This window comes from Oncorhynchus mykiss, chromosome 28, assembly GCF_057628025.1.
Source record: "Oncorhynchus mykiss isolate SJ-2025 chromosome 28, ASM5762802v1, whole genome shotgun sequence".
NCBI lineage: Eukaryota > Metazoa > Chordata > Actinopteri > Salmoniformes > Salmonidae > Oncorhynchus > Oncorhynchus mykiss.
The window spans coordinates 2,289,160-2,304,655 of NC_143049.1; the positions used below are offsets into that span (position 1 = coordinate 2,289,160).

The window sequence follows — 15,496 nt, forward strand, 5'->3', positions numbered from 1 at the left end:
GGCTGAGTCCCAAATAGCACACTATTTCCTATATGGTGCACTACCCTGGCCAGAAGTAATGCACTATTATATAAGGGAATAGGGTGCCATTTGGGACACACCCAAGAAAAGCAGTATTCTCCTCACGGATGTTTCTCTTCATGTGTTCCCTCCAACAGGACACCGTGTACAGACGCTCTTGGCCACATGCAATGCGGGCAGCGAATACAGAGGCATTGAGGGCATATGCTAAGGGGTATTTCACAAATGACACCCTATTCCCTATATAGTGGCCCATACAAAAAGAGTACACTTCATAGGAAATAGGGGGCCATTTGGGATCAAACAAAAAGAGAGGGGGATAAACAGCAAGATGCCCAAAAGAACAGGTGGCCATCTTCAAAGAAATTGATATAGCATACATGATTTAATGCAATTGACAACTAGAAAACTTGCCCCCCTTCCAAAATGGATGGAAACAATTCAGTGTAGTGTTAATTTTGTAGAGTTATGTTATTTATATTTGGTAAATATGACTAAGGGGTTAATAAGCACATTGGCACTGCAGATAATGCGTCCACAAAGACAGTTAACGGCCAAACTGCAACACTTCAAACCACCACAGCAAGATGCGGACTAGCTCTGGACCAGTGCGTTACGTGCGGCTAGACGATGAGTCTTAAGCATCAGCAATACGCACGTAACACCCTGGACGAGAGCCATCATCGGACATGCTCGGTAGGATAGGCCATTGACGAAGTGCTGCCAATTACAGCAATTACATGGCCAGCCGAGAATAAGAGAGAGAGAGAGAGAGAGAGAGAGAGAGAGAGAGATCAACTGACCACTTATAAACCCAACACAAATCTTGTCACAAATCTACGGCTTGGTTCAAGAGAAGAGCCTGAGCTATCAATGATAGTTTTGTGTATTTTATATTTTAAAGAAGGTATAGGCTATCTATTTCTAGTTGACAATCTTACTGTAGTTTCTTCCAATACACCATCCAAGTTGGATTGCAATGACTGGGTTGCATGAGCATGCGTATGATAACAATGCAGACAAGTGCACTAGACAAATGTCAAGGAGTCTTACGGTTTAGTACTGGAAGAACTTTGCCTTCTTCTGACGCACTTTTCAATTAGTTTTTAAACGCGGCTTGCAAGACACATCAAGTCAAGGTAAGTTAAACTTTTTGGGGGCAAATAAGTATCACTTCAGATAAAGATATAAATGTATTTTGCTGATTGGCCTTTCAATTAGGCTCACTCTCCAAATAAAGATGGGGAAATATTAATAAGACGATCAACTACAGTATTACTAGCTAGGTTTCCATCCAATTGGCGACAGATTTTCTTGCAAATATTCTAAACCGTGTTTCCATCAAATTGCCTTGTTGCAGATAAAAAAAGATGTGTGATGACATGGGGCACCTAAAAACGTACCAATATTTTTGCGGTTAAAAAAATACAAGGAAATGGGTTTCCATCTCATGTTAAACTCTACAGGTCGTTTTGTCACAACAAAATTGCAATACGTAGCGAATGTGCCCACTCTGGTCTTTGCACTGGCCAACAGCTCACAGACACGGTGCGGGTGCCTACCTACAAGATGAGATTATTATGGAAAAAAGAGTCAAATCAAAAGGCCGCCAAACATCGATCATCATGTCACCAGAATAAGACCCACATCCCCGAAAAAAATCTAATAATAATAATATATATATTAATACAAAATATGAACAAAAGTAGAGTACCAGGCCTTTACTAGTCCTGTATATAGCTGTCTGTAGCAAAAAAAAAACATATTCTGCTGCAACACTATGCTATCAGATAAAAATGAAACAACAGGTATTTATTAGTTAATATTCAAGGTTGCTTAATTAAGGACTTACATCAGAGTAGCCTCCATTAATACCTCAATAAATATGAAGAGGAGATATTACATTTACATGATCAATTTCTCTAGTTTTCATTGACTACCTTTTCATTTCATAACTTGGCTCTTTTTGGATATTTTTAGTGAGGAGTCAGTGGGAGGGTTTTGCAGTTGATGAGCGACATATGACTGTTGATCAAAAGTCATGACCCTTCAACATCCTAAAAGGTGTTTATTTCAGATGTTTGTTAATGGTCCAATACACATCAACCTAATGCCTATCATTAAAAAAAAATAACCTGCTTAGTAATGTACTCTTATTTGGAGGTGATACATGACAAGGTGTGTGCCAGAGAGTTAACCAAAGAGTAGGCTAATAAGGGAAACCCATTTTCACCACAGCTTCGGGGATTCCTGCCCCATGTTACATCTCTACTGCATGGGTTGGGGTCAATTCAAATTGACGCCAATCAATTAAAGAAGTAAAATGAATTTAAGTTTTTGTAAAAAATTGCATCAATTTTCAATGATCCCTGAGTTAACCAAAACAATAGAGGAACAGAGGACAGCATATGGATTTAAAAATATATATTTTTTACATTTGATTTGATTTATTGGACAATATCAAACACAATTCAACCACAAATGTGGGTTCAGTACATTTACAATAATTGAGGATAACACAAAAAAATGTTTTACTACTTATTTCCATTGTGGTCCTGGAGCAGAGAATGGAACCTGAGGGGTTGTGGAGCTCTATGGTTTGGCCATCAGTTTGGTTATACAGAGGTTGTTGATTCTGCTCTTCACAAGTCCTCAGTGTCAGCCCTAGCTATATGGAAACACAATTTCCCTAGTATAACTTCAAGGTGAATTCCCCAGTGAAACACCGGTGTCACAGTCGAAGAGCAGCTTTAGGGTGGTCTGGATGGAATAGTGTTAGTCAATAATAACAGTAGCTAGCGATGAGAGGAACAGCTGTAAGTTAGAGCTGTATGGAACTATTCAGTATGGATCTGAAAGCACTGATCGGTGTAAACTGAGGTGGTAATTAACGTTATGTTATGACGGCTTCTTTCTATGCTGTGCAACAATGAACTACGATTGGTGTGTGTGTGTGTGTGTGAGAGAGAGAGATGGAGAGGGAGGGAGACGGCATGAGCAGTAAAGAACGAGAGCCGGGAAGAGAAAGAAAGCGAGGAAGAGAGAGATAGGGGTAGAAAGGGAGAGAGGGAATGGGGGCAACAGTGGGGGTAATAGCGTGTTTCAGTATCTACTTGTGGGGGATTACTCTACACTCTGGAATATTAACGAGGGCCTTTTGTCACAGATCTCTTTCTCTCTTTTCCTTTCACACACCAGGCACACACACACACACACACACACACACACACACGCGCGCGCACACGCACGCACGCGCACACACACACACACACACACACACACACACACACACACACACACACACACACACACACACACACACACACACACACACACACACACACACACACACACACACACACACACACCACACACGCATGCACGCACGCGCACTCATGCACGCACACACGCGCGCACACAGACAGTCGTTTTTGTCAATGGTCTCTTTTGTTCCTTTCATCTCTGACCCAAACAAAGCATTCCTGTGTACACAGGAGAGAGAGGAGAGATAGAGAGGGAGAGAGCGAGCGAGCGAGAGAAAGGGAGAGAGAGCAAGAGGGTGAGAGAGGGAGCAGGAGAGGGAAAGGAAAACGAGAGGGAGATCAGGAAAACATGCAAAACGCCTTTGTAGTTTAGAGGGAGAAGTTTTGATTCAGTTGATCATTCTGATATTAGAGTAATAATACCGTTGTACAAAAGTAGATGTGTTGTCATGGAGATGGAATACATCCTATTGGAAAGGTATTGATTGGTTACGCTTCTTCTTTTGTTAAAGTTTTTATTAATAAGATGTTATCTTCTTGTGTACAAGTTGTAGGCCTTGAGGCTGCACATTCAGAAAAAAGGGAGGATGAGAATGAAAGAGCGTGTGTGTGAGAGAGGGAGAGAGCTGATGAAGGGGGACACGGTGAAAGTTTTCAATACTGTCATTGTAACTATGAAAGAGTTGCATAACCAGAGATGTGTAATTAACAGTAATTGCTTACGTAAAACTCTGCATTGTTGCTGAGCTATTTCAGTGTTTATTTTTTACGTCACTTAGTTGGAATTTGTGTGTATGTCGTGCATTAGAACATTGCGTTTTTTTGTCAATGTGATTTTAAAAGGTCTTATTACCATACTCCTGTTGACTACAATCACTGCCTGGTAACATCAGTGACACACATTGGGGGAAATACTGTGTGTGTGTGTGTGTGTGTGTGTGTGTGTGTGTGTGTGTGTGTGTGTGTGTGTGTGTGTGTGTGTGTGTGTGTGTGTGTGTGTGTGTGTGTGTGTGTGTGTGTGTGTGTGTGTGTGTGTGTGTGTGTGTGTGTGTGTGTGTGTGTGTGTGTGTGTGTGTGAGAGAGAGAGAGAGAGAGAGAGAGAGACCAGCATGAGAGTTAAGAAGGGAAGGCCCATAAAAGCCTCCTTCATTTTCCATCTGTAAAACCCTGATGAAGGCTATGCTACGGGCGAAAGGGTATTGGTTTGAACAATAAAGAAGAATTTATATAATTCACTGACCTCTAGGAGTTGGTGAATTCCCTTTTGAATTCAAGAAGGGACACGGCTTGAAAGGTGCAGGGCAACCAGAAAGGGAATGTTGGCCTTCCTTGTTAACTCTTATCACCATATCCTGTTTCTAGACAGAAGTTCACTCTTTGTCCACTAAAGGGCCCTCTATTTGGAATCAACAGCACAGTCACGTCTCTTTTTACTTCATCTAGATAAACTCAGTGTTTTTAACAGAGCATTGGCCTTAATTTAATCGGCCCAGTTTCCCTTTTTGTACGGCTCACAAAGTGAGTCCCTGTATCTATTGTCTGTTTTGATGCAGTAATGTTAATCTGGTCATTCTAATTCTACACCTCCTTCTTATTCCCATTTCCCTTATCAAACTATTTTATCTCTCATTTGTGTCTCTCCCACTTCTCTTTGCCATGTTCAACTTCTGGCCTACGTGCTTTGTGGAAGTAAGTGAGAGAATGACATTAGCTCGGTTTCCATCCAATTGGCGACAGATTTCCATGCGAATATTCTAAAATCCGTGTAAATATGGAGTGCAAATTGTCACACTAGAGATGCCTTTCCATCAAACTGACTTGTTGTGGATAAAAGTCGTTGCGTGATGACACAGTGCACATAAAAGTAACTTTTGCAGTTAAATTGCGAGTGAATAAAAAAGATATAGTAACAAAACATACAAGTTAAATGGGTTTCCATCGTATTTTCAATGGCTTCGTCACAAAACAATTTGCGTTTCATAGCAAATGTGCCCACCCTGGTATTGGTTCATGTGCTCTAGTCAACAGCTTTGCAGATACAGTACGAGTATAGACTACATGATGAGATTATTATGGACAAAAGTGCAAGAATATGTTTATTTGTCAAATGGCAACCAAGCATCGATTATCATGTCGCTAGAAAAAGACCTTCGATATTTATTGGAAAGGAGCATCAAGCTCATCACCTGGCACTTTCACCACCCTGTGAAGTTCATTGTAACTTATTCCATCTGTAGCCTAATAAACTGCACGTCTTCCTGAGTCTTAGTGGGAGGACCACACACCATATCATCGCGACTCCAAGTTTACTTCGATATGATGGTTATTATATCAATATTTGCACATCAAAAAAGGGTGTGGTATGACTTTACTCGCACACAAACTGTGGATGGAAACGTTGTTACTCTGTAGGACTTTTTGCCTTTGTCCCAAATGACACCCTATTAACTATATAGTGTATTACTTTTGACAAGAGCTCATAGGGCCCTGGTCAAAATTAGTGAGGGAATAGGTTGCCATTTGGGACACACAGTGTGTGGAATCTGCATGTGCTTGTTTGGTCCCTCTTCATGTTGTGTTTGTGTCTTCATCTGTTCTGCAATCTTCCAGCAAAAGATGCATATATTTTTTTGAAACTTTAAGGCTACAGTGCAGTACTTTCGCATTACAATAGTAATGCGAAAGTGCAGTAATGCATTTTATAGTCCTACATTGCCATTTTGAGACTCAACTCTGACAACTGGTTTTGATGTTTGTCGATCAAAGATCGAGTGACTTTCTAAATGTTAATTAATTGCAATGCTCTTTTGTTGCTCTTGTGTGGTTTGAGAATATAATCTTAATAGCACTGGTTAACTGGTTAACATCTGTACTGCAGGATGTCTAAACTTTATTTACAGTTATTATTTCATGCCCTGTTACTGTGCCAAAGACGTCACCTAATCAGTCTCTCCTTCATTCCTGTTGCGTTGACAGATGACATCTGCCACGCCCCCTTCCTCCCGAAGCTGCTCCCCTCAAAAGGTGTGTCACTCGCAGACGCAGACAGACGTTCTAAAGCCCCTATTGGGCGCCGGGAGCCCCGGTGGGGGCGGGACCTTGAGGAGGCGGAGACGTGTTCTATCTAAGGATGGGCGGAGTAACGTACGCATCGAACACATCAGCGGGCGGTCGGCCCTGTACATGCGTGACCTCTGGACGACGTTCCTGGATATGCAGTGGCGGTGGAAGTTCTTTCTCTTCACCCTTACCTTCACGGGGACGTGGTTCCTGTTCGGGGTTCTGTGGTACCTGGTGGCATTAGTGCATGGAGATCTGCTGGGTGAGAGAGTGGAGAGAATGGAGACATTTTAAAATCCTCAGTACTACAGTACAATTCGCTGTCCCACTGTCGTTTTAGATCAGTACAACTAAACTAAAACCACCAACTCAGTTTTGTGTAACGTACATTGGCTGTCCAAAATGGCACCTTACTTCCTATATACAGTGCCTTGCGAAAGTATTCGGCCCCCTTGAACTTTGCGACCTTTTGCCACATTTCAGGCTTCAAACATAAAGATATAAAACTGTATTTTTTTGTGAAGAATCAACAACAAGTGGGACACAATCATGAAGTGGAACGACACTTATTGGATATTTCAAACTTTTTTAACAAATCAAAAACAGAAAAATTGGGCGTGCAAAATTATTCAGCCCCTTTACTTTCAGTGCAGCAAACTCTCTCCAGAAGTTCAGTGAGGATCTGTGAATGATCCGATGTTGACCTAAATGACTAATGATGATAAATACAATCCACCTGTGTGTAATCAAGTCTCCGTATAAATGCACCTGCACTGTGATAGTCTCAGAGGTCCGTTAAAAGCGCAGAGAGCATCATGAAGAACAAGGAACACACCAGGCATGTCCGAGATACTGTTGTGAAGAAGTTTAAAGTCGGATTTGGATACAAAAAGATTTCCCAAGCTTTAAACATCCCAAGGAGCACTGTGCAAGCGATAATATTGAAATGGAAGGAGTATCAGACCACTGCAAATCTACCAAGACCTGGCCGTCCCTCTAAACTTTCAGCTCATACAAGGAGAAGACTGATCAGAGATGCAGCCAAGAGGCCCATGATCACTCTGGATGAACTGCAGAGATCTACAGCTGAGGTGGGAGACTCTGTCAATAGGACAACAATCAGTCGTATATTGCACAAATCTGGCCTTTATGGAAGAGTGGCAAGAAGAAAGCCATTTCTTAAAGATATCCATAAAAAGTGTTGTTTAAAGTTTGCCACAAGCCACCTGGGAGACACACCAAACATGTGGAAGAAGGTGCTCTGGTCAGATGAAACCAAAATTGAACTTTTTGGCAACAATGCAAAACGTTATGTTTGGCGTAAAAGCAACACAGCTCACACCATCCCCACTGTCAAACATGGTGGTGGCAGCATCATGGTTTGGGCCTGCTTTTCTTCAGCAGGGACAGGGAAGATGGTTAAAATTGATGGGAAGATGGATGGCGCCAAATACAGGACCATTCTGGAAGAAAACCTGATGGAGTCTGCAAAAGACCTGAGACTGGGACGGAGATTTGTCTTCCAACAAGACAATGATCCAAAACATAAAGCAAAATCTACAATGGAATGGTTCAAAAATAAACATATCCAGGTGTTAGAATGGCCAAGTCAAAGTCCAGACCTGAATCCAATCGAGAATCTGTGGAAAGAACTGAAAACTGCTGCTCACAAATGCTCTCCATCCAACCTCACTGAGCTCGAGCTGTTTTGCAAGGAGGAATGGGAAAAAATGTCAGTCTCTCGATGTGCAAAACTGATAGAGACATACCCCAAGCGACTTACAGCTGTAATCGCAGCAAAAGGTGGCGCTACAAAGTATTAACTTAAGGGGGCTGAATAATTTTGCACGCCCAATTTTTCAGTTTTTGATTTGTTAAAAAAGTTTGAAATATCCAATAAATGTTGTTCCACTTCATGATTGTGTCCCACTTGTTGTTGATTCTTCACAAAAAAATACAGTTTTATATCTTTATGTTTGAAGCCTGAAATGTGGCAAAAGGTCGCAAAGTTCAAGGGGGCCGAATACTTTCGCAAGGCACTGTAGTTAGTGCACTACTTCTGACCAGAGCCCCTTTCCCAATCTCTCCTCTCACTCTCTGGCCTTTTCTTGTTTGGGCAAAAGTCCGTCCTCTGTCTATTCTCGTACGTCCTCTCTCCTCCGTGACCCAAAAACCAATAAGTGGTCGAGGAGTGTGTCAATTCTTTAGTAGGCAAGGTTAAGATGGTCCTCCCCTCCTCGATAGCCTCCTAAGTGGCGAGGAAGCACGAGTGTATCCTACAGCAGAATAGTTTTTATGTCTTCCACACCCCCTTTGAATCAGCTGTTGTATTGTCGAAGGAGAAAAGCATGCACATATTTAAAAACGATATGCTACTTATACCTTTATATCGACAAAATGGTTTTCACAACTAACTTAATTTGCTTTTATCACTTTACACATGTATTTTGGGATCCACCCCTGTAAATGCCCCGCGAGTGGAGAAGGACCTTCTCATTTCATACAAGCGCATTTTCGTCCACGTTCACTCTCCTCATCGCCTCTCTTCGATTACCTTTGACCATTTTCCAAAGGAGGCCAGAGAGGACAGAGAGAGGATGCAGGAGTTGAGCAAATCTAATTGAGAAAAGGCCTCTGTCCTCTCTCTCTTTCTTCCTCTCTATCTCCCTTTGCTCTCTCTCGTCTCCCTCACTCTTTCCTTCTCCTCTCTTTCTCTGTCCTCTCTCCTCTCTCTTTCTCACTTTCTCTCCTCTCTCTGTCTCCCTCTCTCTCTCTTCTGGGCCCTCTCAGAGTTCAACCCACCGTCGAACCACACCCCGTGTGTGCTGCAGATGCAGACGCTGACTGGTGCATTCCTGTTCTCGCTGGAGTCCCAGACCACCATTGGCTACGGCTTCCGTTGCATCACAGAGGAATGTCCAGCTGCCATCATCCTCCTGATCCTGCAACTCGTCATCACCATGGTGCTGGAGATCTTCATCACCGGAACATTCCTCGCCAAGGTAGAGTATGGCTTACTGAGCACTGCAATTGAGGACAAAACACACAGTGCCAATGAACGGTTAAAACTCAAGATACAATAGTCTTTACTGCTTTCCTCAGGTGGCTCGGCCAAAGAAGCGAGGTGAGACGGTGAAGTTTAGCCAGCACGCCGTGGTGTCCAGTCACGAAGGCCGACCCTGCCTCATGATCCGAGTGGCCAACATGCGGAAGAGCCTGCTGCTGGGGTGCCAGGTAACTGCTCAACTGTGTGTGTGTGTGTGTGTGTGTGTGTGTGTGTGTGTGTGTGTGTGTGTGTGTGTGTGTGTGTGTGTGTGCTTGTGTGTATGTGCGTGCGTGTGCGTGTGCGTGTGGGTGTGGGTTCATCAGCAAGTGTAAAGTACACTGAACAAAAAAATGAATGCAACATGCAATATATATATTTTTTACTTACTGAGTTATAGTTCTTATTAGGAAATCAGTCAATTGAAATACATTAATTTGGCACTAATCTATGGATTTCACATGATTGGGAATACATACAGTATATGCATCTGTTGGTCACATATACCTTAGAGAAAGGGTAGGGGCGTGGATCAGAAAACCAGCGCAATAAATCTCCTTCACATAGAGTTGATCAGGCTGTTGATTGTGGCCTGTGGAATGTTGTCCCACTCCTCTTAAAAGTTGCTGGATATTGGTGGGAACTGGAACTGTCGTACATATTGATCCAGAGCATCCCAAACATGCTCAATGGGTGACATGTCTGGTGAGTATGCAGGCCATGGAACAACTGTGGCACTTTCAGCTTCCAGGAAGTGTGTACAGATCCTTGCGACATGGTGCATGATGATGATGAAACATGAGGTGATGGCGGCGGATGAATGGCACAACAATGGGCCTTACGATCTCGTCATGGTATCTCTGTGTATTCAAATTTCCATCGTAAAATGCAATTCTGTTCGTTGGCCGTAACTTTTGCCTGCCCATAACATAACCCCACCACCACCATGGGACACTCTGTTAACAACGTTGGCATCAACAAACCGTTTGCCCAAATGACGCCATACCTGCTGCCTGTCGTCTGCCCAGTACAGTTAAAACCTGGATTCATCCATGAAGAGCACACTTCCCCAGCGTGCCAGTGGCCATCAAAGGTGAGCTTTTGTCCACTGAGGTTGGTTACGACGCCGAACTGCAGTCAGGTCAAGACCCTGGTGAGGATGACGAGCAAGCAGACGAGCTTCCCTGAAATGGTTTCTGACAGTTTGTGCAGAAATTCTTTGCTTGTGCAAACCCACAGTTTCATCAGCTGTCCAGGTCGCTGTTCTCAGATGATACCGCAGGTGAACAAGCCAGATGTGGAGGTCCTGGGCTGGCGTTGTTACACGTGGTCTGCGGTTGTGAGGCTGGTTGGAAGTGCAGTATTGCCAAATTCTCTAAAATGATATTGGAGGTGGCTTACGGTAGATAAATTACATTCTCTGGCAACAGCTCCTGCAGTCAGCATGCCAATTGCATGCTCCCTCAAAACATTGAGACCTCTGTGTCATTGTGTTGTGTGACAAAACTGCACATTTTAGAGTGGCCTTTTATTGTCCCCAGCACAAGGTACACCTGTGTAATGATCATGCTGTTTAAACAGCTTCTTGCTACGCCACACCTGTCAGGTGTATGGATTATCTTGGCAAAGGATCTATCCCACTTAGCTTTCTCTTTTACAACCTGGCTGTATAGTGAAGAAGAAGAAAAATATGAGCAGAGTTGATCCTCTCTAAAATCAAACGTGACGGGCTGTTGTCCCCTTAGCGCAGGGGTTTTCAAACGTTTTAACGTCAAGCACCCCAAATATTATGAGCCCCTTGGTGAGGACATGAGTCTGAGAGAAAATTGTGCAGTTTTAAAGCAAATGTCCAACTATTCTACACATACAGTATATGCTATCTGAGCAGGGCCTGCTCTAGCCTTTTGGGGCTAGAGTTTTGTTTGGGGGCCTTTGCACCCTGCCGCCGGAAATAATATTAATATTAGTTGGGGCCCCCTGGAGGTCAGGGCCCCAGGGCAGAGTGAGACACGAAAATGCAAAGGTTATTTGTATACTGATCAAAAAACATGTTCTGTAGGTATTATAAGGTATTATAAAAAACTACATTTAATTTAGTGTAAAAAAAAATAAGAAGAAAATGCTTTTTGTTTATTTATAAACATTTTCCACGGACCCCCTGGCACCCCCTTGTGGAACCCCGGGCGTCCGCAGACCTCAGTTTGAAAACACCTGCCCTAGGGATTGTGTGCGCCCCCTAGGTGACGGGGAAGCTGCTGCAGACATCTCATACTAAGGAGGGGGAGACGGTGCGTCTGGACCAGAGGAACGTTCCCTTCCAGGTGGACACGTCCAGCGACAGCCCCTTCCTCATCCTCCCCCTCACATTTTACCACATCATAGACGACAACAGCCCGCTCAGGGCCTGGGCCGCCAAGGGTACGCCTGGTTATTACTGTGGGAATGGATCTGTGTGTGGGAATGGATCTGTGTGGGAATGGATCTGTGTGTGCATCCCAAATGGCACCCTATACCCTATATAGTGCACTACTTTTGAACAGGGCCCTATGGGCTCTGGTCAAAAGCAGTGCACTGTATAAGGGATAGAGTGTCATTTGGGACCAGCCTAGAACTACAGGAATGGATCTGTGTGTTTGTGTATTTTTCAGGGCCTTTAATTTGAGATATTTGTGTCTCTCTCTCTCTCTCTCTCTCTCTCTCTCTCTCTCTCTCTCTCTCGCTCTCGCTCTCACTCTCACTCTCACTCTCACTCTCACTCTCACTCTCACTCGCTCTCACTCTCACTCTCACTCTCTCTCGCTCTCACTCTCACTCTCACTCTCACTCTCACTCTCACTCTCTCTCGCTCTCGCTCTCGCTCTCACTCTCACTCTCACTCTCACTCTCACTCTCACTCTCACTCTCTCTCGCTCTCTCTCGCTCTCTCTCTCTCTCTCCTCAGGCGGGGGATGGACAGATCCTGAGCTGGCGGACTTTGAGCTGCTGGTTATCATGAGTGCCACGGTAGAGCCCACCTCAGCCACCTGCCAGGTGCGTACCTCCTACCTGCCTGACGAGATCCTGTGGGGGTATGAGTTCCCCCCTGTGGTCTCCCTCTCCCCCTCAGGGAAGTACGTGGCCGACTTTGCCTTCTTCGACAAAGTGGCCAAAACCAAGACCACGCCCCTCTTCAAAACATCCCGCCCACAGAGCTACCATGGCAACGGAGGAGGAGGAGGAGGGGGGGTGGAGGGGACTGACCCGGAGAAGATCCGATTGGAGCAGAGCTACAGGGAGAGAGGAGAGGAAGGGAGAGGGAGGGTCAGAGACAGTAGCCCTCTCAGTGTCCGCATCAGCAATGTCTGAGAGCCTACACACTGAGACGCATACAATAGACCTGGGTTCAAATACTATTGGAAATCATTTCAAATACTTTTGTCCGTGCTTGATTGAGCTTTGCCTGGCTTAATGGATCCAATAGAATAGTCCGGAAACCGCTAACCCTGCCCACCTGGCACTTCAGTAAGACTAAAGCAAACTCAAACTATTTGAAAGATGTAAATAGTATATGAACCTAGGTATAGCATACACTGGATTCTAAGCAGGGTCTGTTACAGTTTACTACAAATATTGAAATGATAAATTCATTGCTTGTTGTTTATTTACATGAAATTGGTACGTATAGAAATATTGAGGGGCAAAGTGTGTTATCGCTGGAGAGGGGGAAGCCCCTGGAAAGGCTTTGAATGCTTAGCGTGGATCGCAAATGGCACCCTACTCCCTTTATATCCCCTACGGGCCCTGGTCAAAAGTAGTGCACTACATAGGGAATAGGGTGCCATTTGGGATTCAGACTTTGTACTGATGCTTCTCTGCCAACGTACTGGACACCCGTCCATAAATACACTGTAAAAACATACAAATATGTAACATTTTAGAATGTCTTGTGATTTTGTTATTTGTTATTGGTACGTGCCAATGTACTGTAGAATATGCTAGCTTAAAGCACTTTGGTGAAATGATAACACAAATGTATCAATACAAAAAAGAATGTAGACCTGTTGTGGACTTTGACTGGATATGAAGAAGACGAGAGAAGATGATTTTAAGGTGCTGTGTATAGAGTCGTCAGTATGCCTTTTCTGCACAGATATATCTGTTATTGTTGATACAGAGGACTGCAGTTAGCACTTTATTAAGTACCTTTGCACCTTAGGAGCGTTTGTAGCACTTAATATTACTGGAATGTATATAGATTTGTGCTTGTAACCCAACTAAAAGCACTTTAACACTGGATGAAATGTTTGAATGATGCTTTCTATTCATATTTTATGATTGGGATTTGAACAATTACGATTTTGTCCATTTTCCTCTCTTCAGTCAGTTTGCCATGTGTTGTTTCTGTGGCACATTGATAGAAAATAATATTTTTGTAAATAATCACAAACAGCCATTTAGAAGGTTCACCGCTAATAGCAGGATACGTTCTAGGCCTATTCTAGACACCAGATTGCCTTTACATAGAGTCTAAAAACACTCCATTCCCTATAGTGCACTACTTTTCACCTTTGATTAAGGCCCACAGGGCTCTGGTCAAAAGTAGTGCACTATATATGGAATAGGGTGCCATTTGGGATGCACACCCAGGGACTCACATGAGTACAGGCTTCTATTTCTTCCTCTGGTGGTAACCATGGCTTCATGTGTAAAGTAGGCTTCGGGGAAATTTGGGCGGGGTAACTTAAGTTGAGAGAGGTGTGTCAAGACCTAATCATGGCTTTAGATTAGAACATTAACCCTTGCCTTAATTTGGTTTACAGGAGAGAACGTACACGGACTGTTGGTATTGCTGAGGTGTTTTGAGAGGAAGCAAAAGTGATTATTGTGATTATGGTGTCCATGATTAGACTTGGGTTCAAATGCAATTGGCCTTGATTGAGCTTGCCTGGCACAAAGGAACCAATCGAATAGTCACAAAACTGCAAACTCCACCCAGACTCTGGCAGTCTAGACAGACTGAAGCAAATGCTAAGGGAAAGGTTTCCCAGACAAAGATGAATCCTAGTCTGAGACTAAAAAAACATTTTTAATGGAGAGATTCTCCATTGAAAGTGCTTCTTAGTCCATGACAAGGCTTAATCTGTGTCATGGAAACTGGTCAGAAAAGTAAATATTTGAAGCCAGGTCTGATCATGATTTTGCCATTGTGATCTCTCAGAGGCCTTGAAGCCTGAGTGCTTTGTTGATATGAACTATTAACTGTGGGAGAGGTTTGATATTTTGTCTTCAACTTGTCTAGGTTTTTCACTGGAAAACTTGAATGTTGTCTTCTAGATCTTTAACAGCATAAGCTAATTTGAAATAAAGAATTATCAAAGTATAGAGCAGTCATTTTTTAAGATTCATTTAAAATATTACACTGAATCCCCTATTTGTGTGTCAGTAATTTGGTAGGGGCTGCCCTACTGGAAATGTACATGTTGAAAATACTATAATTACACAATAACAAATCTCATTGTAACACAACTTGGCTTGTAACATGAAAATGCATTCTACCCTGTCTTTTCTTTCAGAAACACTTGCGTTTGGTGCTCATTTTCTGTTCCTAAGTACATTTAAAATGTATTGGAAACAGCTTATCAAATCATTTCGCATTCCACAGAACATGTTAGAATTGCAAACAGAATGTGTTAATCTTGTGTGAAATTTTCGGTCATGGATGTAAAAAGCTCGTGGAGGAAGAGGAAGTAACTTCAAGGCAAAAGTTTTTGAATATACTCTAGATTTAAACATATTTTGAAGCTGTACATGTCGGATTACGAAGACTCAAATTAAACAAAAACATAAACAATTGAGTAATATAGCAATTTTGGATTGTGATACTTTAATGTAGCCTCTTACTTGTGAGAAAAAGTTAACAAAGTGTTAGTTAGGCTACAGGAAAAGTCAGTAACAGGAAACTGCGCCACAAGGTCATTTGAAGGATGGAAACTTCTCACTACCAGAAAGTCACACCACAGACCGCTACGCATAGCTCAACTCATTTTTGGACATGTCTGTCAGTCGACCACAAATACATGGGCTGAAAAACCTGACACACTCTCTGTGCATCAAAGTGATCTACGCTTTT

The 15,496-nt window shown here is 43.0% G+C and overlaps 1 protein-coding gene across 3 annotated transcripts; it reads left to right on the forward strand.

Annotated features, from left to right (window-relative positions):
• Positions 1–631: 631 nt before the first annotated feature.
• On the forward strand, positions 632–14,746 carry LOC110508321 (ATP-sensitive inward rectifier potassium channel 10). Of its 3 annotated transcripts, none has more exons than XM_036966507.2 (6): positions 632–1,160; positions 6,261–6,606; positions 9,135–9,346; positions 9,447–9,578; positions 11,628–11,805; positions 12,329–14,746. In XM_036966507.2, exons 2-6 carry the CDS (start codon positions 6,261–6,263, stop codon positions 12,730–12,732), a joined length of 1,272 nt encoding a protein of 423 aa, XP_036822402.1. In that variant the 5' UTR covers positions 632–1,160; the 3' UTR covers positions 12,733–14,746. The 3 variants fall into 3 exon arrangements, with proteins under 3 accessions (XP_036822402.1, XP_036822403.1, XP_036822401.1); XM_036966508.2 differs by lacking the exon at positions 632–1,160 and adding an exon at positions 3,510–3,762 and having other exon boundaries at positions 6,293–6,606; XM_036966506.2 differs by lacking the exon at positions 632–1,160 and adding an exon at positions 3,518–3,762.
• The last annotated feature ends 750 nt before the right edge of the window (positions 14,747–15,496 follow it).

Excerpts from the sequence above, each read along its gene's own strand:
- LOC110508321 (XM_036966506.2), top strand. The coding sequence starts at position 3,724 with ATGTGTTGTCATGGAGATGGAATACATCCTATTGGAAAG. Across the intron at positions 6,607-9,134 it reads AGTGCATGGAGATCTGCTGG|AGTTCAACCCACCGTCGAAC; the intron begins GTGAGAGAGTGG and ends GGGCCCTCTCAG. Across the intron at positions 9,347-9,446 it reads CCGGAACATTCCTCGCCAAG|GTGGCTCGGCCAAAGAAGCG; the intron begins GTAGAGTATGGC and ends TGCTTTCCTCAG.